Below are 25,340 nucleotides of genomic sequence, written 5' to 3' on the forward strand. Positions count from 1 at the left end.
CTAGAACCATTGCAAACCAAAGAATTTCATGTGAAGAGTGTTTATTGGAGGAATGACACAGCAGTTAATGCTGCTGTAATCAATTAATTTATTTAAATTTGTGCTGGAAATCACATTCTACTATAATGCAAAATAACTGGAACTTTACAATACTTCTGTTCTTTCTAACATCTTTGAAATTACTTGTCTGTCATGCTTTCCCTCAATTTATGCATGGTCTTTTATTTCCAGTTCTAAAAATGTACATAGCACTTTGTTCAAGAACTGTCCTTAAGTGCAGAAGGCTGACTCTAAGACACACTCTTAATTCATTTGATGTTGTGATCTGGTTCCTATTAGTGAGGCTATCCTCATGTCAGGTTGTAGGGAATCTCAACAGAAGAACATCTGAACTTCAATGAAGTAGCTTGTTTTATTTAACTCCAATTTTTAAAAGTTTTTAAAGATACATGTGAAAATGGTAAAGAACAAGAAATAGGAAAAAATCACTTCCAGATATGATTTTATGATTCAGTGATTTCATATGTAGAACGTTTTTTTTAGCATTCAAGATGTCCTCTAAATCTGGGACAAGCTGATGCACTAATCATTATGCTTTGCAGGGTGCATCTTCTTCACTACCTGCAAAGAAAAAAAGAACAACAATAGTCATGACAATTAATGTCCTTTTAGAATCCATTATGTACAACATTTTATATAAGACTTTTATTATAGTTGTATTAACACAGAGGACTGAGCCCGATATAACAAAAATATGTAGTTAGTTTATTCTGACAAACTGCAATTACACTTGTGTGTAAAAATGTGGTTAAAAATATTGGGTTGCATTATCTGTAACCTCTGATCTGGGAATTTACTCTGTATTTAAAATTCTAGAATTAGACATTTAGTGTTAGATTAGCTTTTTGATCAATTTGACAAAATACAATCAAAATCTTTTTTAAATCAAAATGAGAATGCACAGATTATTACTTTTCATAACATGAACACCAAACTTCAATTAAGCACTTTCTGTGTTTAAAGACAGCATACTCTATGCAGGAATGAATGACTTATTTCATAAGCTTTCAATTCTTTCTGTGCATCTCCTTTAGAGGTAAAGAAACTAAAGACGAGATTTAGTGATAATGTTCATTATGAGACCAACTCACTCAAAAAGGTCAGGGTTTAGTTTCAGAATTTGTGATTGGTGAGCGAGTCAATATTTTGAATTAGTCCAGACCTAGAGTTGGCCCAGTCACTGGACCACTTGAGCCTAAATGAAGTTATTTAGCTTTTGCTGGTTGTGAGCCAACCCTTACCAGAGACAGGGCAGTTTCCCCATTTTTGGTCTTTGTCAAAATCACCGGTGGTTGCACACCAGGGAATGTTCTTATTATTTTTGGTTGTGCATTGGAAATACAACTGGTCCTCATAGTAGAAAGGGAAAACGCAGTGTTTCCCAGGATCATTGCCACCCACTGTGACAATACCTGTATAAGAAAGAGACAGTGTATTGTAAATAACACTTCATTCCCAACACTTCTGCCGAGCAGCCATATCACCCTGCAACTCACAACTGGTAACCCACTTAAGCTAAGCAGGTGTGAGCCTGGTCAGTACCTGGATAGGAGACCTCCTGGGAGAAACTAAGGTTGCTGCTGGAAGAGGTGTTAGTGGTGCCAGCAGGGGGTGCTCACCCTGCGGTCCATGTGGGTCCTAATGCCCCAGTATAGCGACGGGGACACTATACTGTAAATAGGGCGTAAATAGGGTGGTGGTGGAGGGGAGTCCCTATTACCCTGTAAAGCGCTTTGAGTGGAGTGTCCAGAAAAGTGCTATATTTATATGTAAGCAATTATTAATTATTATTATTATTGACAGTTCATGGTAGTAAATGCATAATACCTTGTATCTGAGAATGAATGTGATTTAATTATATGAGATTACATGAAACCGATAGAACCAACGAGCTACACTGCTACACTGTGATCTTTGAAGTGAACGATCAGCATTCTGTGTTCACAGCACATTGTTTCACAATATGTACTGTATTCTATTCCATTTATTGTGTTACAGTATGCATGTTTTGTTTACCGTATATCAATAAATTGTACAGTATATTATATATTTAGAATCCATATGTGAGACTGTAAATTATTATGTTAGATTGGTTCCTAAAAGTCATCAAGTACTCTCTATTTACTGGTCCAATTTCTACTTTTTCCAGTGATTGCAGTAAAACCCTCACATCACTGCAGGGAGAATAGCTAGACATTTGTCCAAGATAATTTATTTGCTCTGTTTATGTCCAGAAGTGTATTCAAATATGCTGCAATGATGTACACCTTCATTTTAAAAACATTTTCAGTATCAATGGTCCACCACACCTCCACTAATCATCTTGGTTAACTATCATGTTTAGTGCAACTGAAGGGTAGTGGCCTTTCCTTAGATTGAGCCTGATCTTCAGAAGCTGTTTTTCTCAAACAATGGGAATATTCAAAATAAATCTGATAATGTAAGGGTTTCTGTGTTACTTAAAGTCTTATCTATTATGTTTCAATGTATGTGAAAGGGAGAAGAATCAAAGACAATCTTAAACAGACCTCTCCTCACCAACCACGCTACTTACAGTAGATCTTCATCTCAATGCAGTAACATTAATAAATATTTAGTTTGACTGTTTTTGGTGTAGAGTATGGTTTAAATAAAAACTGATAATGTACTTACTGGTTACATCATTAAGTGGATTGAGTTATTTTAATAGAATCTGTTTCTGTTATCAATTTCTGCTGATTATACACTGGCTGCTTACCACTGTCAGGGCAGTTCCCCCACTTCCGGTCTGTGTTAAAATCACTGGTAGTTGCACACCAAAGATTATTATGGTCCTTGGTTGTACACTGGAAATATAGCTCCTTGCCATAGTAGAAGGGGAAGACACATTGTTTCCCAGGATCATTGCCACCCTCTGTGACAATACCTGTTTGAGAAAGAGGGACAGTGAACTGCAAGCAAGCAACTGCAACTGCAAGAGAGCCACTGAAGAGCCACTTATTACTGGCAACCCAAGCTGTATCCTAGAAGAAAAGGACGGGATGGGATCCAAATCCTTTGCAGGACTTGTGTAGCACAAAAGCATGCAGATACAATGCAGACACCAGTTAATATAAATTAAAGCAGTCTTTGAAAGATGAGAGGATATAAATCTGGGGAACAGACAATCATAAAAATGATATGCAGAAGGCATCCCAGGCTGGGCTTAAACCCACAAAACAGAAGACTTGAAGCAGCAATGCTAACTACTCTACCACTTGGCTGTTTGATGCTTATTGTTTTTATGACAATATACAGACAGCAGTTAATGTAGCCAACATCTGTTTGGAAGGTGGGAGGAAACCAGACAATCTGGAGGAAAGCATGCAGACACTTGGAGAACATATAGACTCCTCTCACTCAGATCTAGAACTGACTTCAGTGCTTTGGTGTTTTGAGAGGTGACTCAAAATCCATCCCTATTGGTATAGGGTATATCCTATATCCTTGACCCAAGATGGCCTCCCGTTAATTGTAAAAAGCTGCAAAATGTGGTCTGAAAGAGTCTTGTGAGATGTGAGATTCTACATGAGGAAAAGGAATAGTTACAGTTGGACAGATTCTGCATGAAGAATTCACTCTCTCATGGAGGGTAATAAAGCTAATTTTGCTAATCAAGTTTTTAACCTTTTCTTATTCTGATATAGAGATTGGTCAACATGTTTGAGTATGGAGCTACATCAGCAGGCCTTGGCTGCAAAGGAACAAGTGAAGTTTAATTCTGTGCTGAAAAACAAAATAATACCATACGAAAGAAGAAGAAGGCTCAACAGCAGAAATATTCTGTTTTTTTTCCTACTTTTTAACATGGAACTTGTCTTTTCATATTTGATTTGTCAAAATGTAGAGTCTTGTATGCATGTAAACGTATGACAATATTGTCTTTGCCTATGCTTAATGTGCTTTATGACTACAAAAAGTGGCAAAATTATTGTTTTCAATTTATTTTATGTTCTTGTTGACATGTTGTATTGTTTATTTATTGAAAAGAGGTTTCAAACTGTATCTAGACTCCTGCCTGGAAGGAAAGAGAGTGAGATATCCTCAGGAAAGGTCTTGCCAGTAATGAATTGGCTGGGCTTACAGACTTGTAAGACTTAGTGTGCTATTTGGCAGCTTGAAGAAGATGTAGCCTAGGCTGTACTGCGGGGAATCCCAGGTTCTGGAAAGACGTGCTGTGCAATGAAGGAACAGGGCTGCCTTAGTGTGCCAGGGCTGATCAGAAGTGTAAGATCCTCTTGAGAACAGGCCATCACTTGGCAAGATAGCAATGTATCTTCGCCTCACAGCACAGTGTCCCTATGCCTATCTATTGGCCATCTCAGAGAATAACCCAACTGCTGCTGTGTCAGAGTGTTCTGGTTAACAAGTGAATATAGAGAAGTATCCAAGCAAGATCAGCTGGAAAAGTTAGTGAAGAAGGACAGTGATTTATAAAGAGTAAGCTGGTCTGAATATCGCAGTGGCTGGTGCTATATTGTGTGAGGGGTTATGGACCACTAGTTGTGTAAACAGGTGCCGTCCTTCGGATGAGACGTAAAACCGAGGTCCTGACTCTCTGTGGTCATTAAAAATCCCAGGGCGTTTCTCGAAAAGAGTAGGGGTGTAACCCCGGCGTCCTGGCCAAATTTCCCATTGGCCTTAACCAATCATGGCCTCCTAATAATCCCCATCTATGAATTGGCTTCATTACTCTCTGCTCTCCTCCCCACTAATAGCTGATGTGTGGTGAGCGTTCTGGCGCACTATGGCTGCCGTCGCATCATCCAGGTGGATGCTGCACATTGGTGGTGGTGGAGGGGAGACCCCATTACCTGTAAAGCGCTTTGAGTGGAGTGTCCAGAAAAAGCGCTATATAAGTGTAAGCAATTAATTAATTAATTATTATGTAAGTTATGAAAAGAGGCCCAGGAAGACCTGAAGATGGGAGGAGTCTGTTCAGTCTTCCTGAGATTGAGACAGAAGAAACTCAAAAAATAGAGATGGCACATTGGTACTGTAAGGATTTTGGAGGGGTTGTATGTGTCAATGATTTCTCAGGGACCCTGGAGGTGTATGGCTGTATGCTAACAGTGCTAAGACTCATTCTATTGTGCCACCCTGCACTCGTATAAAGCACTTTTATGTCCTTCTATAGTATAAATGCCATCCATCCATTTAGGTCTGTGCACTAATGAACACTGCAGTAACCTACCTGATGTAGGGCAGTATCCCCACTTTGGGTCCTTATCATAATTGGAGACAGTAGCACACCAGGGAAGTTTTGATCCTTCATTTTCTGTAGTACAGTAGTAGTACTGTTTATTCTGGTAGATAAAGGGGAACTGACAGGGAGCTCCGTTGCTGTTTCCACCAGTGGTAGGAGATCCTAGGTTGAGAAGATAGTACCTCAAAATGAAAACTCAAATGTGTCATGTGAGCTGTATAATTTAGCACTTTGAACTACTATATGACAAAGATATATAGAACTTTATTGTTTTCAACAAAACTTCCATAACAGCCCATTGTTTCTTTGGTAAAACTTCTTTGAATTTGCACAAAAGGTAAGACATAAATCATGAGAAAAAAACTAATTTAGAGCCAGACTGACTCCTGGATGTTGACCCAGTTTCAGATCCCAAATCGAGTACTTCATGGCAGGTTTCATACACCTTAGAAAACATCCACCAAGTTATAGTTTTGACATTTGCAATAGGTGAGTAAAAGTTTTCAGTTCTACTCTTTGTTTTGAAAGCATCAGATTTTGGGAGATCTAAAGGGCAGAATGTGGCAATTATAGTATCTGAGCAGATAACTTACCAGAGAAAGGGCAGTTACCCCACTTTTTGTCCTTAGCAAAATCACTGGTGGTTGCACACCAGGGAATGTGGTTATTGTTCTTGGTTGTGCATTTTAAATGCAGCTGGTCCTCATAATAGAAAGGGAAGACACAGTGTTTCCCAGGATCATTACCACCCACTGTGACAATACCTGCATGTGAAAGGGGAACGGTGAACTGCAAACGACACTTCAGGTTTGATTTTACTTTTATCCTTCATGTCTAAACAAACTGCTTTACAGATAAGAAATCTAAAGTACAAAGTATTGGGAATAGAATTGTTTGAATACCAGAAAAAAAAACGATTGTTGTCATAGTACAAATCAAATTGTTCTGACCCCACACATTTTTTTATTCACACATGGATTTTTACAATCATTGTGCATTGATTTGTGAGATCAAAGAACAGCAAGACTTTTCAGATCAGTTTAGAACATGGATTTTGCTTTTGGGATTCACAAAAGCTCAAAAATGCACTTGCATTAAAGACCCTTTTCCTACCATGATTATTGACCACTGTGCTGGAACTTCATTGCTGGCCTTTAAAATGAAAGGATTGCTAAAGAAAATACATGTCCTGTGTCAGCTTAGAGACTGGAGACACTTTTAAGAGATTTCACATTATTCTCTAATTAAAACACAGTGAGATATAGGAAATACTAGTTTTAAAGCATGTATTGAAACTCATCAAAGAATCTGTGAAAATTTGCAAATAAGTTATATAACTATAAATTGTAAATGGTTTAAAAGACAATCCATTAGCAGACTTCGCACAATTTCTTTGCTCATTGTATATACATAGTGTTTTATTCAAAATATGCTAGAATGGAATAAATCAATTTGTCTCTATATTTAAACTGGCCATTTACTAAGGCAACAGTGCAACTGCACCTCTCGGCTCGGTTATGAGTCATGATTAGAAGACTTGACCAGCATAATGAATTTATTATTTTAATGTATGATTAATAAAATATCAGTGGACTTTGTTACGATCATGGACAGAACTCTGTGTCGGGTCTTGTAGTAGACCCTACGCGATGCGGTAAGAGCTGGAGAAAACAGGAGGCGTGCTATGGGAGAACACACAGGGCTTTAATAGTGCAGAAAATAATCCATGAGACAGTGAACGGGGGAGAATGGCATCCAAATCCAAACAGGTCCAAAGGCAGGTCAGGGCACAGTCCGGGAGTCCATCAACAAGTTATCCATCCTGGGGCATGACAAGGTTAAAATCTCTGGGAAGGGGTAAAACACGAACACGGGCAAAAGATGGAGGTCCAAGGGTGATGGGGCGAGATCGTCCAGACCCAGGGCTCAGGAAACGGGAGGTGTCGGGGTTGAGGCCTATGCCCTCAGGAGATGGACGTAGGGTACCCTAATGTTTAGCCACGAGGACTGGAGGAGCTAGTCTTTAAATAACAGGACACATAACGGTACACCTGGGGAAGCTTAGTCACAATCACAGGAACAATAACGGGAGTAGTGGAGCGCCCTCTGGGGGAGGGATGTCAGGCGTGACAGACTTGCTAGAAGCATGACAGACTGTCATTTCCATGATAATATATTGGACAATTTGTTAAGGGACAACTGAATTGTTTGTTTTGATGTTCAGGATGTTTCGCCTAATGATTATACACTGAACTCTTACCACTTTCCGGACAGTTTCCCCACTTCCCATCTGTGTCATAATCACTGGTGGTTGCACACCAGAGGTGATCATGGTCATTGGTTGTGCACTGGAAATATAGCTCCTTGCCATAGTAGAAGGGGAAGACACAGTGTTTCCCAGGATCATTGCCACCCTCTGTGACAATACCTGTATGAAAAAGAGAGACAGTGAATTGCAAGTTGGTGGGAGAACTATTTGGAAACTGAAGCCATAAAATTGTGTGTTTGAAAGCATATTTTTTGTCCAGATTCAGTCCAAATTAAAAGCCCCCAGCCCCCCAACACAAAATGTTTAGTTTGAACAGAGAAGACTACATGTCGGTCTGATCCACAAATTCAAAATCATCTAAGGCCCTGAGAATGTAAACACAGTGGACTTCTTCAGAATAAAAAGCAAAACATGAACCAGAGTACACAAGTAGAAATGACATGGAAGTACACTTAAAAGTTAGATTGGGAGGTACTTCTTTACCCAAACAATTATGTGAAAATGGAACAAGTTAGCCAACCATATAGTTGAAGTTGATATTTTGGCCCCTTTCAAGAAACAGCTGGATGAGATCCTTGGATCAATTAGGTAATAATGACCAAATGGGCCAGATGGTCAGAATGACTTCTTGTTTCTAACCTCTAAGGTTCTTATGTTCACTACAAGTCTTACATTAGAAGTGTAGCGGCGAGGCTTAATAATAAGACAGAATTAAGTGTTTCTGAGCTTTCCCAAATTAGGCCTCATTTCTCTGTTCATCTCTGTGGTGCAGCCACAGAGAAACCATTCATGCAAGGTGATTTAAGGTCCAAGGACAGCTCCCAAAGGGGGATGCACTTAGCTAAGCCTGGCTATCATGATCAATGGTCACCCATTGGCGCCTATCTGTCTAGGGAGTGCGAGTTGGACATCTGGATTGCATTCCTAAGTGTCAGGACTAAGTGACTCATATCTCACCTTGATCAACCAATCAGGGACCGGTAGGGCCGAGTAACCCACGTGGGACTCTGATGCCCATGGAACTTTCAGCCAATCAATGAGCTGAAGTTCCTCCAGGTAAAAACAGGCAACACAGAGAGCCTGAGAGATTCAGAAGGGAAGATTCAGATTCAGATTCAGATTCAGATTCAACAATTCTAAAGTGAATTCAAAGGAGAATTCCAGGGCAGGACGGCCCAGGAGCAGAAGGCTCCCAAGGGCAGGACATTCTCGCAGTGCGCCTCCTGACCATCCTGAGACTCAGCCCGGACAACCACGGAACGGCCAGTGTGTCCGAGTGCCAGAACTTTCCTTTGTTCTAAGAGTCTAGAGTTGAGGTTGCCAGAGAGTAACCAGCAGCAGGCCTCGTGAACAGGTCGGAACTGTGGACAGCTGAATCACTATTCAGAACTAGCTCTTCACCAGGAATGAACCGGTCCTCTTCCTGACTTGCTGGGACCCACAGTCATCTTTTCTCCTGTGCACAAACTTTGCTAGTTAAAGCCAACAGTGAGCATCAGCAGCGCACCGTCGCAAGCCGCACATCACAGCCTGGCACGGAGCCAGAGAGCGCGGATTGGACAGCAACAAGCCTGCAACTGTTTCTTTGTGCCCGCAGGAGATCTGAATCCCCAGAGATTGGATGAGTATTCAACTTCAATGCATTACAGCTCGAGAATTCAATTGTTATCCCAACCAGTTGATATCAATTTAATTCCTAAGAGTTATGTACTTGTTTGAGTATCTAATGTAGAAGTTGTAACCAAGTTCACTTTACGAAACGGTCTTAATGAATGATATACTGAACGTATGTCCTCTTGATATGTGTAACTCTTTGTAACTGACCGAATATACCTTTTGTATTCTGATAACCCTCTCGATAAGATCTGTTAGGTTTATATGCATATTCTATGTATTAATAAATGTATTCTCGTGTATTAGTACCTGTGTGTGCGCGTTGTTTGAGTTATGTCGCATGGTTGGATTCTAAAGCCATCAAAAGAATCAACTTTGTGATTTACTGCTACAATTAATAATTGTCTCAGTAAATGCCCAAACCCTACAGAACTGGTGCCTTCAGAAAGCCACTATGATTACATATTTGGCGTCCCTGAACCGGCATAATCTACATTATTTGGCGTCCCTGGGTGGGCGTGGCAAGACTGAAATGAGTCAACCAAGCGGAATAATTCAATATAAAACGCCGCGGGTTTCATACACGACAATACAGTGTGCTGAAAGCCGAAAGAAAAAGTTCCCCTTGCTCTTTAAGCAGTGCTTGATTGTTTTGTGATCTTTTGCGATCTACCGGGTTGATTGCATACTTGATCTTGTGGTTTTCTGTGGTAAAACTGTGATTTCGTACTTAAAAGTAATACTCTTTAAGTTTAACGATGGTTGCTAAAAGGTCTGAATTTGAGTCGCTATTAAGCACTCTCTCTAGCAGCGACAGGTCTGACCACGATCTCTTCCATATCTCCGTCAGCGGAGAAGCTAGTAGAATAAATCTCCATTCTCTGAGAGAGCTAGCGAAGGACATAGAGAGATTTGACCCCGCAGTGTCAGAGAATAATATCGAGAGTTATATTCAAGACCTCAGGTATAACCTGCAGTACCTGCCAAACGCCACAGAACAGGAGAAAGTGTTTCTGGTTAGAAAAACTACCAGCAGAGCCGTACATGAGTGGATGGCTAGGCAGATGAAAGAAGTCTGTAATGATTTTGAGGAGCTGTGTCAAGCACTTATCGAAGAATACAGTGCGTTTATTGACCCGACTGCTGCGATAGCCGCCGCTCTTAACATTAAGCACGAGAGAGCAGAGTCCCCTCGCGAATATTACGAGAGACTTAGACGAACTTATTTTGCAGGGCGAAATGATGAGGGTTGCGAAGAGAACACACATTTCAAGGGTTTATTCATTGCGAATCTCCACCCGTCAGTCAGAAAGATGATCTTAATGCATACAGATGCACAGACCATGAAAATGACTGATATCAAGAGATTCGTGCAGAAAGCCTGGGAGTATGATGTCCAAAGTCGCTCTGAGCAAAGAGTTGCTAAAGCGACTGCGTTCGCCGTCAGAGCCAGCAGGGTTAATTCCCCCCTGCTCGAAGGAGCACAGGCTCCTGAGCTGGCTAAGCCCCGTTCCAAAGCACTCACACAGGACCGCACCCAGCGTCCTAAGTGCCATGAGAACACCGGGGGAGGGAAAGGGCTAGAAAAAGCTGAACAAAAGGATTCAGTAGCCGCCCGCCTGGCCAGGCTTGAACAACCTTTATTAGGACAGGGACAACCGTTCCCCAAGGCTGCCGGAAGCGTGAATGAGCTGATACTCTCCACTGGAGGAGGCGGAGACCCGCCCCCTCTCCCTCCCTCAGTCTATCTGATTGAGCGGAATGGTTCCTGCCTGGATAAGGTCAGCCACTCCCAAGTGAGTGCTGACTCCACCCCTGAAGTCACAGAGCAGGCAGTAAAACGCAGAGGAAAAGCAAGAAGCTTTTACCTCAAGGCTGCCATGGGAGATGTCTTACCCAGTGAGACACTGATTGACACTGAGGTTGAAAGGTGTTTGATGTCACACGGCAAGCTCAAACGGGTAGAAAAAGAAAAGGGCATGCGACTCAGAGAGGAACCTTTGGTGAATCACCAGAAAGGCAAGGTGTGGAAACAGGTCAAGGCTCCTAAGCCTTCTGTACAGAAGGAAAGGGGGGCCAAGAGGCAGACTGTGCTCACACAGTGCCCACCGAACACAGAAGCCTATGCGGAGATTCCTTCTGTTCCCTCTGGACAAGAAATAAAAATATTTCCTTGTTCCCCAGATACACAGGGAAGTCGTGTCCCGGCTGATGTCACAACAGCCTCCCTGCCACAGGAGCGGTGCTCCAAGCAGCCGCCTGATCCACCAGGTAAAGCACACACCTTTTACATCCCTAAAGAGGAGCAGATCTCCCCACCTGGCGATGAGAAGGAGCTTTCCCTGTGCACCCTGGCACCCAAGAGGGTTCAGGTACACAACCCCGCAGTGGTGGAAGGGATCCAGATGGCAGGAGAGCAGGTTGGTGATGTAGCCCTCACCCTTAGCCCTGAGAGGTCCTCTATTAGTTAGGATCTGCTTGAGCAGCTGTCGCAGGGCCACCGCCAGGTGCCCCTAGTGCAACATTCACAGGTTAGACAGGAGGTCCAGCTGGACGCTGAGACTACTGCGCTGTGGACACACCTGATCCCAGATGCCGATTCCCTCTGCTGTGACCCAGGGAACCTGCAGTCAGGTAACATTATTTCTCACAACTACCAGGTAGTGAGTGAGACTGACCTGATTGTTCCTGCCTCAACGGCAGGGTTGCCTACACACCCAGTCCCCCAGAAGGGACAGGGAATGAAAGCCGAGCCGGTTTTCTTACAGCCACCAGCTCAGTCTGTCAGTCTGAGTCTGACCAACAGTGGTTCAGCCAGACTGGAGCTGGATGGTAAAGTCACCCACCTGCCAGTGCAGGACATCGCAAAGAGAAGTGTCAGAATCCCCGCCTGCACTGACATGGGCCTGGTGAGTGATAGTGAGTTCAAAGATAGTGAACTAGCTATCCCAGTGCTGGGGCAGCTCCCTGAACCCCTAGGGAGGGAAGGGGGGAGCGAGCAGGTGTCCTACACCTACCCCCAGCGAACGATTGTAAACATGCCGATAGAAGGATTCCTCAATCGGGAAGTGTGCAGGGTGGACCTGAACAGTGAGAATAGGATAACAATCCCAGATCACTCAGGTGCTCCAGATGACCACTCAGCCGAGGGTCAGGCATGCTCCACCGCTGCACCGCCCCCTGCAGGGTTCCTAGAGCACAGGCATGAACAAATCGAAAAAGCAGATGCCCTGGAAAAGGAGGAGCAGCATCAGCCGCTGCGTCAGATCTCCCCAGATTTCCAGGAGGTTGGTGCCCAAGATGCCACATGGCATACTGAGAAAGACACCATGTACACGCTGCGCCAGCTTAGAAAGGCAACAGTCACTCAGAAGGAGATGACTGGGATCAGCCACCCGAAAAGACTTTTGGGAGGACTGATTGCTGCCACCACTGTTGTGCATTTGCTATTTCTGGTAGGTTTGTGTGCTACTGGCACTCTCACCCTGACTGCCCCAAGAAGGCAGGGGTCAGAGATGCCAGAGGGTAGTGACAGACTGTATCGACAGCAGCAAAAGTTGGAAAGCTTAGGGAATACCCTACAGGCAATTTCCTATGCAACAGGGTTAAATCTTATTCCCCAACCAGTGGACATGATTGTTGGTGTTATACAGTGGGTTTATGCTTGTGTGCAACAGGCCAGAATGTTGACACAAGACCTGTTAAGGGAGTTTAGTGCCACTGTAGCCAGTCTAACCATGGCACAAATCCCAACCCACTTGATTCCACTCTTCTCAGTAGAGGAGTATGTGACATTAACCCCATCGCTCATAGCTCACCCAGAAGGCAAACCAAGATTGAATTCGGTTCCAAATCTTGAGATGGGTATGGCTATCAAAGCTATCCATTGGCTGTGTCTAAATGATTCACCAATGAAGGGTGTAAAGCTACTAACGAGCAGAGGGAGGTTAATGAACCCCACGAAGAGCAGGTGGGAAGTAAATGGCTGGTCAGCACACCACATTTAACAGACACTATGACTTGTGACGGGCATGATACAGCTACCACAATGCAGCTACCTAATCAAACAGTTTTCCTGTAAGTTCCCGAGGAGGCCATAGTACAGCATGGTAACTTAACACTGTACGGTCTGGAACCAGACAATATAAGACCAAACTTGAGGTCATGGATGCCTTCAGGTGCCACACTAAGGAATTGGATAGAAATCCAAGAAACAGTAAGCCCTGAAGAGGTACAGGTAGTTAGTTTGCTTTAATGGAACAAACCTCCAAATCACCCTAGCAGATACCCAACACAGGTGTTGTGGTTTATCGGGGGGCTGGGAACAGGAACTGTTGTTATTGTAACACTACTGCCGGGAAGCTGGATCATGACTGACAGTGTACTCTGAATGCTGTACTCTCACATCAAGATGTACTCTGGGTAGCACGAATGAGTCAAAGGTAGCATGTCAAAAGAAAGGAAGTGACTTCTCCCCAAATATCTACCACAGAGGTATCAGATATTGACAGTGAACTTCCTGATGTGTAATTCCTAGACTTAGATAATGTCTCCTACCATGTTTATACATACTCCAGATGTTATTCATCCTGTTTGTACCCAATGCTGGTTCCGGTATGAATTCTCGAGGAGTAATGTGGACATTTAAGGTTAATGTTCTAAGGGCAAGGGACATCACTTAACTCTGTTTTGTTTTGAAGGCAACAATGCCTCGGGACCTCGTGGCCTTCAAAAAGGGGGGATATGTAGCGGCGAGGCTTAATAATAAGACAGAATTAAGTGTTTCTGAGCTTTCCCAAATTAGGCCTCATTTCTCTGTTCATCTCTGTGGTGCAGCCACAGAGAAACCATTCATGCAAGGTGATTTAAGGTCCAAGGACAGCTCCCAAAGGGGGATGCACTTAGCTAAGCCTGGCTATCATGATCAATGGTCACCCATTGGCGCCTATCTGTCTAGGGAGTGCGAGTTGGACATCTGGATTGCATTCCTAAGTGTCAGGACTAAGTGACTCATATCTCACCTTGATCAACCAATCAGGGACCGGTAGGGCCGAGTAACCCACGTGGGACTCTGATGCCCATGGAACTTTCAGCCAATCAATGAGCTGAAGTTCCTCCAGGTAAAAACAGGCAACACAGAGAGCCTGAGAGATTCAGAAGGGAAGATTCAGATTCAGATTCAGATTCAGATTCAACAATTCTAAAGTGAATTCAAAGGAGAATTCCAGGGCAGGACGGCCCAGGAGCAGAAGGCTCCCAAGGGCAGGACATTCTCGCAGTGCGCCTCCTGACCATCCTGAGACTCAGCCCGGACAACCACGGAACGGCCAGTGTGTCCGAGTGCCAGAACTTTCCTTTGTTCTAAGAGTCTAGAGTTGAGGTTGCCAGAGAGTAACCAGCAGCAGGCCTCGTGAACAGGTCGGAACTGTGGACAGCTGAATCACTATTCAGAACTAGCTCTTCACCAGGAATGAACCGGTCCTCTTCCTGACTTGCTGGGACCCACAGTCATCTTTTCTCCTGTGCACAAACTTTGCTAGTTAAAGCCAACAGTGAGCATCAGCAGCGCACCGTCGCAAGCCGCACATCACAGCCTGGCACGGAGCCAGAGAGCGCGGATTGGACAGCAACAAGCCTGCAACTGTTTCTTTGTGCCCGCAGGAGATCTGAATCCCCAGAGATTGGATGAGTATTCAACTTCAATGCATTACAGCTCGAGAATTCAATTGTTATCCCAACCAGTTGATATCAATTTAATTCCTAAGAGTTATGTACTTGTTTGAGTATCTAATGTAGAAGTTGTAACCAAGTTCACTTTACGAAACGGTCTTAATGAATGATATACTGAACGTATGTCCTCTTGATATGTGTAACTCTTTGTAACTGACCGAATATACCTTTTGTATTCTGATAACCCTCTCGATAAGATCTGTTAGGTTTATATGCATATTCTATGTATTAATAAATGTATCCTCGTGTATTAGTACCTGTGTGTGCGCGTTGTTTGAGTTATGTCGCATGGTTGGATTCTAAAGCCATCAAAAGAATCAACTTTGTGATTTACTGCTACAATTAATAATTGTCTCAGTAAATGCCCAAACCCTACAGAACTGGTGCCTTCAGAAAGCCACTATGATTACATATTTGGCGTCCCTGAACCGGCATAATCTACAGAAGTCCTTGAGATTTTTGCATCATGTACCCAAGCCTGTTTGTCTTTTTAGTGCCCTATTGTTACAATACTTATGGTGGCAATGATTTGTGAGATATGAACTTTAATGTTAATTTTCAGTGCAGTCTACATACAATGGATTTACTTTCAGGATTCTCAAAAGATTACTAGTTGCAGCGGCAAAGCTCAAAGACATGAAGGGAGAGAATGACTTGTGACTCCAGAGGACAAACCATTCATTACAAGAGAGCCACTTATTATTGGTTAGTGTTGCAGCAACACAGACAGTATCCCAAAAGAATAGGGCACAAGGCAGGACTACACTCTGGAGAGGATTGTAGTACATGGTTGGGCTCACTCAGCACACAGGATGTCAGGGACAATTTAAACACACAAATTAACTTATCCAGCACATCTCTGAGAGGTAAGAGAAAACTGGAGCACCTGGACAAAAATAATCCAGTCATAAACCAGGAAACAAGAACTGTGAGCTACTGTAGCATCTCTAACCATACCGTTATACCATTTACATTTCAAAGAAAATAAAACACAATGGACTTGTTGGGATAATAAAGAACATAGCACTAACTTACCTGATGTAGGGCAGTATCCCCACTTTGGATCTTTATCATAATTAGAGACCGTAGCGCACCAGGGAAGTTTTGATCCTTCATTATAAGTAGTGCAGTAGTAGTACTGCTTATTCTGGTAGGTAAAGGGGAACTGACAGGGAGCTCCGTTGCTGTTTCCACCAGTGGTAGGAGAACCTGGGTCAAGAAACAAGAAGCTCAAGGTGAAAATAAAAATGTTTCATATGAGCCCTTTTAATGTACCAGTGTGTCATTGTTTTAATCAAAAATTCCATAAGAGCCCATTGTACTTTTGCAAGGCTTCTCAAATTTCACAAAAGGTAAGAGAAAACACACGAGAAAAAAAACTCATTTAGACCCAGAGTTCGTACTTGAGGGGGGTTTCTATGCATGTTGGAAAACATTAAGCAAGTTAGTTTTAAATTTGTGATTGGTGAGTAAAAGATTCAATTCTAAATTATGGGTTGAAAAACAATGAGTTAAATATTAATAAAGTGTTAATCATGTGAGATGAATATTTTAGTAACTACAGTAATTCAGCCCACAGTCTGGACCACACCCTGATCCTTACCATATGCTTACTTGCAGAAGATAATTTGTTATTTGTAACACTTAATAAATGCATCAACAATTGGCTTATTATACAATTGCAAGGTGTAATTTTGTAACCTCCATAATGACCCACTTAAGTTTAGTTGATTTGATTCAGCATCCACAGATTACCTACCAATGATAGCGCAGTTTCCCCACTTTTGGTCCTTGGCATAATCACTGGTTGTCGCACACCAGGGAATGTTGTTGTTGTTCTTGATTATGCATTGGAAATACATCTTATCCTCATACTTGAAGGGGAAGATACATTCTTTCCCAGGATCATTGCCACCCACTGTGATAATAGCTGTATGAAAAATAACTGAAAGTGAACTGGAAGCAGTTATTGTGTTTCCCTTGTTTTCCATGTCCAAAAACTTGGTTTTCAGAGTGTGAAAAAAATAACAATATTTACATACAGTACAGTAAATATTGTTACAGCTACTGTATAGGTGACTACAGAAGTGTCTCTAAGAATCTAGATGGGTAACATCTGGCTATGTTTACCTTGGTTTACCTTAGTTCATTAAGGTCCAAGTAAATGATTACAGGTCAATTAACAGTTCAGAAAAAACACCATATAAGGATGATAAAGTCAAGCGAAGGGGAAGAGGAAAAAATGAGAAAGAGGGAGAGAGTTCCTTGTTCCAAATCATCCGAGAAGACTAGATTGGAGCAACAGTAAGTATTTGAACCTTGTAAAGAGAGTGTAGCACAGCCAACGTTTTTCACTCCCAAATATCCACTGGAGGGCACCCTCAGCCCAAGAATCGTGCTTAGTGCTTAGACAGCCACATGGGAATGTAATAGTAACTTCATTGCCTACAGCTGCTCCAATTAATAGAGTCACCCAGCGTTCACTGCGGTACCTTGCCCAAGCACTATAGATAAGACGTTTATCTGTTTTTCATTTCCTGGAATTTGTTTAATTTCCAATTACTGGTTTTCAAGGAGAATATCCCAAGAAATCCTATCGCTGACGTTCTACCTACAAGAAGAGGTATTGACCAGAGTCAGCAATCGGCACAGGTCCATTTGCCAAAGTAAGGACAGGAACCCTGCTACAAGAGTTTGAATTTAATCAGTTTTAGGGATCTCTGATTTCTTGTGTAAAGAACCCCTCAGTTAAAAACAGGACTCTCCTGGTTAGTGAGTGCATTTTTAGAATAGGGAAATAAGTTTCCATTTATTTTATAGCATTTGGGTTTACAAAGAGAGATGTAAGTGTATGTTTATTCTATTTAGTTTAGAAGGCAGCATATGACTTCTTTCTGGTCTTTGTAGGCATTATATAAGGGTTTGAATACTTTGTAACAGGCTGGAGTTTATCTGGGTGGTAAGGCCGTTAGCCTCTGGGATGCCTTATTTGAAAGTTTGTTCATTGTGTAACTTTATGTTGTATGTTTATGTTGTCTGTAATTTATTGTGTTTATTGTCATTATTAATAAATGTTTGTTTAACCCCAGTGTGCCTGAATTATTACTCTTTTCACCAGAGCTGTGCCAGAGAACAAAGAATTCATGTGTCTCTAACTATTCTGACAGTTTGGATATATTCTTGGCAAAAATCTTTACAAGTTGGGGATCATGGTAATTTATTTTACATATTGATTAATCCACTTGGTCATTTCCTGATATTCTTTATTTTTATAACCTCTCATTTGTAACAGTATTAAATGCAAAAGTTACAGAATTAGTGGCTGACAACACAGAACCATGTTCAAAAATGGGAAGAGAAAGAGACCCTGGAGACAGGCTTCAGCAAGAGGACAAGAAAGGCATTAAAACAAGATTATGCCAGCACTCACTAATTAACCATCCTTTTATTGTACAAGGCACTCAAATTACTCACCAAAGGAACCCTCTTTCACTAATTTGGTTTCACCAAAAATACTTTAGTTGCAACCAAATGTATACTCAGTACCTTCAACCATATAATAGAACCCCACCTCCTTTGCATTGTACAGTGACCTACAGTAGGTTGTTATCACTGAACATTGGGCTATTTTGCAATAGTAAGATAAAAATGTTTTACTTTAATCTGTACAATGTCTAAAATGTTTTATTTTCAACATTATATCACAAATCTGTTGAATCTCTTTTCAGAAATGGGCCTTTGGGTGCCCACATATGTGAAGGTATGGCATCATTGTCCTACTGTGCTTTTGACTGTCTGATTTTAAGAGGTCACAGAGACATTGATTTCTGTGCTAACATGGGGCCCTCAAAATCCCTCCAGCTACTAGAGAGCATGCAAGTAATTTCCTGTACAAACAGAAAAAAAATTATCCATTCTGCTAAAGTGCAAATAATTAGTAAATCTACATAACCTAGATGCAGAATTTCTGGACCAATTATGATTCTATATTTTGATGCAATCTGTATTCAATTGTTGTCAGGAGCTAAACACTCTGAATGAGATATTAATAAGTTAATATGTGCTGAAATACACCTAGACAATCCAATATTTGTTGTTAAAACATTATAAAAAAGGCTTGCTTGTTCTGGAGTTCTGTATCTGTGCCCCACATACCATGGCCTGGTCACACAACCGTTAGAATTGCAGCAATGTAAGGGTTTTTATTTTATGTAACAATTAGATATATTATTTATTGATATTATGCCAAAAATGCATAACAAAATAACAAAAGCAATAGAATATTTTGACTCGTCACTCAGGGATTACAAAGATCAGAGTTCATAACTTCAGAGACAAAATATATTGACTGTAATGTCCAGTATGTTATGGTATACCTTGTAGGTTTTATTATTCAAACCTGATGGGGCAGAGAGAAGAGAGAGAGCTTTGCCTAGCCTTGCGGAGGAAGCTTTGCTGGGAAGTTATTGTCACTGAAAGAGTCTGTTTAAAGCAGTCTTTGCAGAGCTGTTGGCTTGAATCTGGCTGCAAGTGAGACAGTTGGCAGTAATGATGTATCCCAGCTACAGTATAGCTGTTTGCTGAATATACCTGGATATTTAAGATGTCAACAAAAATAGCTGTCTTCTGTTGCAGAAAGAATATCATGAGCAGAATTCTGCTTTTTACTGACTTACTCTTTTGCTTTGGCCCCTAGAAGAAAGGTTTAATCCTGACATGGAGCGCTTGCAGTTAAGGGGTTGGTAAAGTCAAATTGCAAGTTCAGTTGGATAGAGAAGATGAGAGTTATCCAATGAAAATTCTGCTAGCATTTAAGTTACAACATCACAGTTGTTGATTGGTTAGGGTGCTATTAGGTATAGTCCTGATAGGCACCCTGCAGTCCCCTCCTTGGTTGATTGTCTGTTGGGTGATGGACAGTACCTGTACCTCTGATCCTAGAAAGAGACCAGCAGACTCAACTGAGTCAATCTGAACAACATTCCTTTAGGGTGTTTTAGGATAAAGATAGCCTAGAGCTCAAAGGAGCTTCAGAGCATGGGTGCTACACATCAAGCCCACAGTTGTTTGTGTTGGCATTGGTTCACCAGGTCCATCCTCCTTTCCAACAGTCAGTGCCTCTGGCACTCCTTCCCTAGTGGGATAACCAAAGTCCTAAATAGGGATTATCTCACACTTTAGGGTAGCAACTTGACTGGTCCCATTATCTTTATTCTGTTCCGCTCCTAGGGATCAACTGATACCCTGAATTTAGCCCTGATGAGGGCTATGTCATGCATTGCTGTAGCTATTGCTGTCATCTTCTCCATCTGACCTCCTAGCTGTTGTCCTCTGCTGTCCCATTGTGTAATCATGTGGTAACCTGAAGCTAAGACCTGGAATTTTCACTGAGTGCTATCAGGGGAAACCACCTGGTTACATGTTGGGGTCAAGGAGTAACACCCCTGTCCTGTCCCTAGTTTCCAGTGTTTTGCTTGTCCTTCCAGTGTGTCTCTGTCTGGGGCTATATATTTCCAGGTCACTCTTTCTTCCTCGCTCAGCATTGAGGTTCGGATATCCTGAGACCCGCCTAGCACCTGGTTGCCCCACATCCGTGGCCTGAGGGCATAGGTTTCGATCTGACCAGCTGAGCTCGGGTTAACCCCCGTTCTGCTGCTACGCGTGGGGTCTTTTTTTTGCTCCTCTGCTATTCCACGGCTTGCCTTTCCGACATCCGTGACAGGCTTATAACTTTTCTGGACTTCTTCTGCAAAAGACATGACCTCAACCAGCTGCTATTCCGCTGTAGTTGATGCATGGTCATGTGTGAAGTTCCCTGGCCACTGTTCCAGTAGGTCTTTCCAGGTTTTGTGCACAGACTGTTGGACTTTCTCAGTTACTCTCTCCTAGTTAGAGAGATGGTTAATCCACCAAGTCAAAGCTTTCCTGTTCTCAGGTTCGGTTGCATCCCCAAACCAGAGGATGCATGGATCATGGATGTGAGCTTATGTACATTTGTGAGAAATGGTTTGTGAACCCTTCAGAATTATCAGTATTCCTGCAGTAATCACTCCTAAAATGTGATCTGATCTTGATATCTGTCATGATAAAAGATAAACACAGTCTGATTAAACAATTAACACACAATCAATTCTACTTTTTATGTCTACTGTATATTGAACATTTCTTTAAATATTTAACTGTCTATGCTGTAATCTATAATTAAATAATCTATTATTATGCTCTGTACACAACTCATTTCATACATTATCCTGATCTCACGTAATTAGGCTTTTCACATATCACTTAGTAATATTCCGTCTGCTGTCATGTTTAAGTGTCTTGCTTACTGTACACATGAAAATTCATGTCTGGAGAAAAGATGACTGTGGGTGCCAGCAAGTCAGGAAGAGGACCGGTTCGTTCCTGATGAAGCGCTAGTTCTGAATAGTGATTCAGCTGTCCACAGTTCCGACCTGTTCACGAGGCTTGCTGCTGATGCTAACCTCGGGTGGATCCTCGGGTTACTCTCTGGCAACCTCCGCTCTTGACTCTTAGAACAGAGGAAAGTTCTGGCACTCGGACACACTGGCCGTTCCGTGGTTGTCCGGGCTGAGTCTCAAGATGGTCAGGACGTGCGCTGCGAGAATGTCCTGCCCTTGGGAGCCTTTCTGCTCCTTGGCTGTCCTGCCCTGGAACTGTCTCGCACCCCTGGAATTCTCCTTAGAATTATTTTTAGAATAGGCTCTAGAAATCTTGGAGCTCTGTGTTGCCTGTTTTACCTGGAGGATCTTCTGCTCGTTCATTGGCTGAAAGTTTCATGGGCATTAGAGACCCACGTGGGTTACTCGGCCCTACCAGTCCCTGATTGGTTGATCAAGGTGAGATATGAGTCACTTACCCCTGAGACCTAGGAATGCAGTCCAGATGTCCATCTGGCACTCCCTAGACAGATAGGCGCCAATGGATGACTATTGATCATGATAGCCAGGCTTAGCTAAGTGCACCCCCATCTGGGAGCTATCCCTTATCAAAAGAAAGCATCTTTAAATCAGCCTGCATGAATAGTTTCTCTGTGGCTGCACCACAGAGATGAATAGAGAGATGGGGCCTCATTTAGGAAAGCACAGCAACACTTAATTCTGTCTGTTAACAAGCATTGCCGCTACAAAAGCGCTATATAAGTGTAAGCAATTATTATTATTATTATTATTATTATTATTATTATTATTATTATTATTACGAAAATGTCCCATGATCTCAATGTTTTGGTCACTACCCAAAGCTCATGACTATACTGTAGGTGAGGGAGGTAGATTGTCAGGAAAACTTAAAGCTTTGTCTAAAAACCTGTCTCCTACTTCTTCATCATTATTCCCCATTCCCTCATTCAGAAGAACCTTAACCTCAGAGTTGGAGGTGCTGACTGTTAGGGTTTAGCAAGTTTTCCCTTAGGGGGTGCTCCAAATTCCCGAGTCCTAGTTTGATTGCTGTATTATTTCCAGGTGTTAAGAATCAGTGTTGATATACAAGCCTAGAGCTTCAACACTCAGGGCTCAGCGTTAGGATACGGATGTCCAGAGGCCCGAATATAACCAGACCGCAGAGTCGTCTGAGGGCACAGGCCTTGCCAGAGGCATCACTCCCCCTGAGCCTGGGGTTCTGGAGGACCTGGCTCCGTATGTTCTTGGACTGTTCCTGATTTCCCTGTGTCTGTCTGGTTGGATGGATCGCCCCATTTAGGATTATTGGACTGTGCCCTGATTTACCCCCATAGATTAGCTTGTACCTGGATGCATGTTTTCCCCTGTTCACTGGAGCACCTGTTGTCACTGAGCACTACCTTTTTGAATAAACCCTTGTGTGTTTTCCCTGATGTCCGCCTCCTATTTGTCTCAGGTTACACCGCACCGCATAGGGTCTAATCAGAAACCCTCCGTGGAAGGCTGAGGCCCATCTTTGACACTGACTCTCATCAAAATAAATGCCAGATTTCTTTTCTTAAGGCAGGAGTCAGCACACACAATTCTTCCTTACATGTGGGCTGTACTGTAACACAACATATGGGTTGTGCTGTATGTCACAACTCTTTATATGTAAAACATTTCCTCTCCTGTTATTAGTTACTGTTTGTATTATTAAGATAGATAAACACAAATTACATAATTAAACAGAATAGAAAAAAATGTTGAGAGATCATACAGTATTTCCTCACATTAATATCTGATTGCTTTGCTCTCTATATTATTTTATTTAGCTTCTGTAAAATGAAGTTACATATAGTCCACTAAATGTCTTACAATTACACAAAGTATGTTCCCAAACGTACTTTGTATACATACACATACAAAATAATTAAACTTTCTTTTACCTTTTGTCGCAAGGGATTTTCCAGTAATGAACCCTGCAAAAACAAAATAGCAAACATTTAAAATTTCCACATCTTATGTGACTACACAAATTGATTATGATAAATAAAAAAATAAGAATTTTAGAACTAATGAAGAACACAGTAATATTGAAGACTTTACTATGGTTTATAGAATTAACAACTCTTTTGCTGCTTTATTAACTGAGGATTTCAGAGAACTGCCCTGTTGTGTTTACAGATATTTCAGGATCAAACTGAAGGCAGATGATTGAGGGTAACCCCCTTCAGGAGACTAAGAAACGAATCAAGAGTCTAGGTTTTAGAGTTGAAGAGATCATTGTGCCTTTATTTTAGCTGAAGTTAAGGCACCATACAGTAGCATATTTTTTTCTTTCTCCACACGTTTCCCCTTTTTTATAGCCAGATACTGTATATAATCCAGCAGCTGGATGACTTTCCTTTCATACCTTTCTGTTATCAAAAACTTAATTTTGTTACTACCTGCAGTTTACGTATTATGTCAGAAACACAATAACATTTTGTTAGTAAAAGAAGTGTTTTAAACACAAACAACTTTTTACAGATGCAAGGTAATCAGTACTCAGAGTAACCAATAAATAATACAGAAAGTATAGGCATAAGGTTATAAGCATTATAATTGCAATAATTTTGAGATTATCATAGTGTATAAAAGTCATATAAAAACAATTTTTCAAAACAAAGGATCAGGAGCTCACCCAGGTGGAATGTGAGCCAGAGAACGCAGAGTCTCATGCCTGCAGATGTGTTCTGCTACTGCTCTGTATCCCTTATACTGTATGTAAGAATGAGATAATGTGGGAGGGATATTTATACTGGCGTATATGAAGTGTGTACTTAATATTTATTTGATTATACCCTACCTGATAGCTCAGCCAAAAATGGCCTATATTTTAAACCATATTTCAGTTTGATTTTGATAAACTTTGCATACCATTTGCCCATTCTTCTTGATATATTTGCTAAAGCTCTCTCAAGTCTTCCCATTCAATTCACTGACTTTGAGTCAACTACCCAAGAACATTAATTTTCTTGTTCTTGACCTGCAGAAAGTCCTCCTGTTCAGTTTGTCCTAGTTTTACAGTAGGTCTATATTTTCTTCTAGGAATTGCCAGTACTTTGCTCCATCTTTTGTATGTCTTGACGTGCTTCCTAATCCCTGCTGATTAGAAGCAGAACAATGACAATGTTGCCACCAATATAATTGACAGTAGGGATGGTGTTGATTGAGTGATGCACTATGTTGTATTTGTATCAGATGTAACACTTTGGATTTACACCTAAGAGGTCCAAATTGGTCTTGTCTGACTATAAAATCTTTTGCCAAATGTTTACAGTATCACTTAAATACTTTGTTACAAACCACCTCTGGGAACTGAAACATTTTTAGTTACCTAAAAGAACGCTTTGTGGAGTTACAAGGCAGTGTTTAGTTCCTTTTGTACATTTTGTACTGTACACCTATACTTGTAAGCAAACACACAGACAAGACATTGCATTAAGTCTTCTTATGGAAAGTTGTTGTCATATTATTAGGAAAATATCATGGGCCCGTTGTACATGATTTTACTAAATGGTTAACTCTTAAAAAGTTAAGTGTCTTTAAAACAAAGGACATTTAATTAATTTTAGGAACAATTCCACACCCATCCAACCTACTGCAATTAATGGTCAACTGTAGAAATTGTTAATGAATACAATTACTTAGGACATAAGGCCAAAAACCTGAGATGGAACAAATGTTGTGTTACCATTAATAAAAAAGGCCAAAGGAGGCACTTTTTTTCTTAGGCAACACAGCTATTTCAAGACAGATAGAACTATTTAACGACTTTTCTATAAGTAACTTATTGAAAGTGTCAAAATATGCTGTCTCACTTGTTGGTTTAGTAAATCAGTACTGTTAATTGTAATACGTTGGTAAAAGTAGTGAAAATATCTACAGTAGCAAAATATTTGTGACAAATCAAAACAACTTAAATATCCTCTAAAAACAAATGGTTGTAAAGAAGGCCAAAAGCATTATGGAGAGTGTGCCTCAACCTCTCCATTGT

General features: G+C 41.5%; 1 protein-coding gene across 2 annotated transcripts; it reads right to left on the minus strand.

Annotated features, from left to right (window-relative positions):
* Nucleotides 1-393: 393 nt before the first annotated feature.
* On the minus strand, nucleotides 394-24,060 carry LOC107076748 (epididymal sperm-binding protein 1-like). 2 transcript variants are annotated; one of them, XM_015341838.2, is made up of 10 exons: nucleotides 23,985-24,060; nucleotides 23,248-23,280; nucleotides 16,657-16,827; nucleotides 15,933-16,106; nucleotides 7,545-7,712; nucleotides 5,878-6,048; nucleotides 5,273-5,446; nucleotides 2,798-2,965; nucleotides 1,302-1,472; nucleotides 394-621 (listed from the first exon to the last, which is right to left on the minus strand). In XM_015341838.2, the coding sequence occupies exons 1-10, from the start codon at nucleotides 24,019-24,021 to the stop codon at nucleotides 590-592; spliced, it is 1,299 nt and encodes a 432-aa protein (XP_015197324.1). In that variant the 5' UTR covers nucleotides 24,022-24,060; the 3' UTR covers nucleotides 394-589. The 2 variants fall into 2 exon arrangements, with proteins under 2 accessions (XP_015197324.1, XP_069045864.1); XM_069189763.1 differs by lacking the exons at nucleotides 15,933-16,106; nucleotides 16,657-16,827.
* Between the last annotated feature and the right edge of the window lie 1,280 nt (nucleotides 24,061-25,340).

The sequence above is a fragment of the Lepisosteus oculatus genome, chromosome 5 (genome assembly GCF_040954835.1).
Source record: "Lepisosteus oculatus isolate fLepOcu1 chromosome 5, fLepOcu1.hap2, whole genome shotgun sequence".
Taxonomy (NCBI): Eukaryota; Metazoa; Chordata; class Actinopteri; order Semionotiformes; family Lepisosteidae; genus Lepisosteus; species Lepisosteus oculatus.

Coding starts and splice junctions, on each gene's coding strand:
- LOC107076748 (XM_015341838.2), bottom strand. CDS start 24,021: ATGAGACTCTGCGTTCTCTGGCTCACATTCCACCTGG. Junction 7,713..15,932: donor GGGATACTGCCCTACATCAG/GTAAGTTAGTGC, acceptor TTTTTCATACAG/GTATTGTCACAGAGGGTGGC. Junction 6,049..7,544: donor GGGAAACTGTCCGGAAAGTG/GTAAGAGTTCAG, acceptor TTTCACATGCAG/GTATTGTCACAGTGGGTGGT.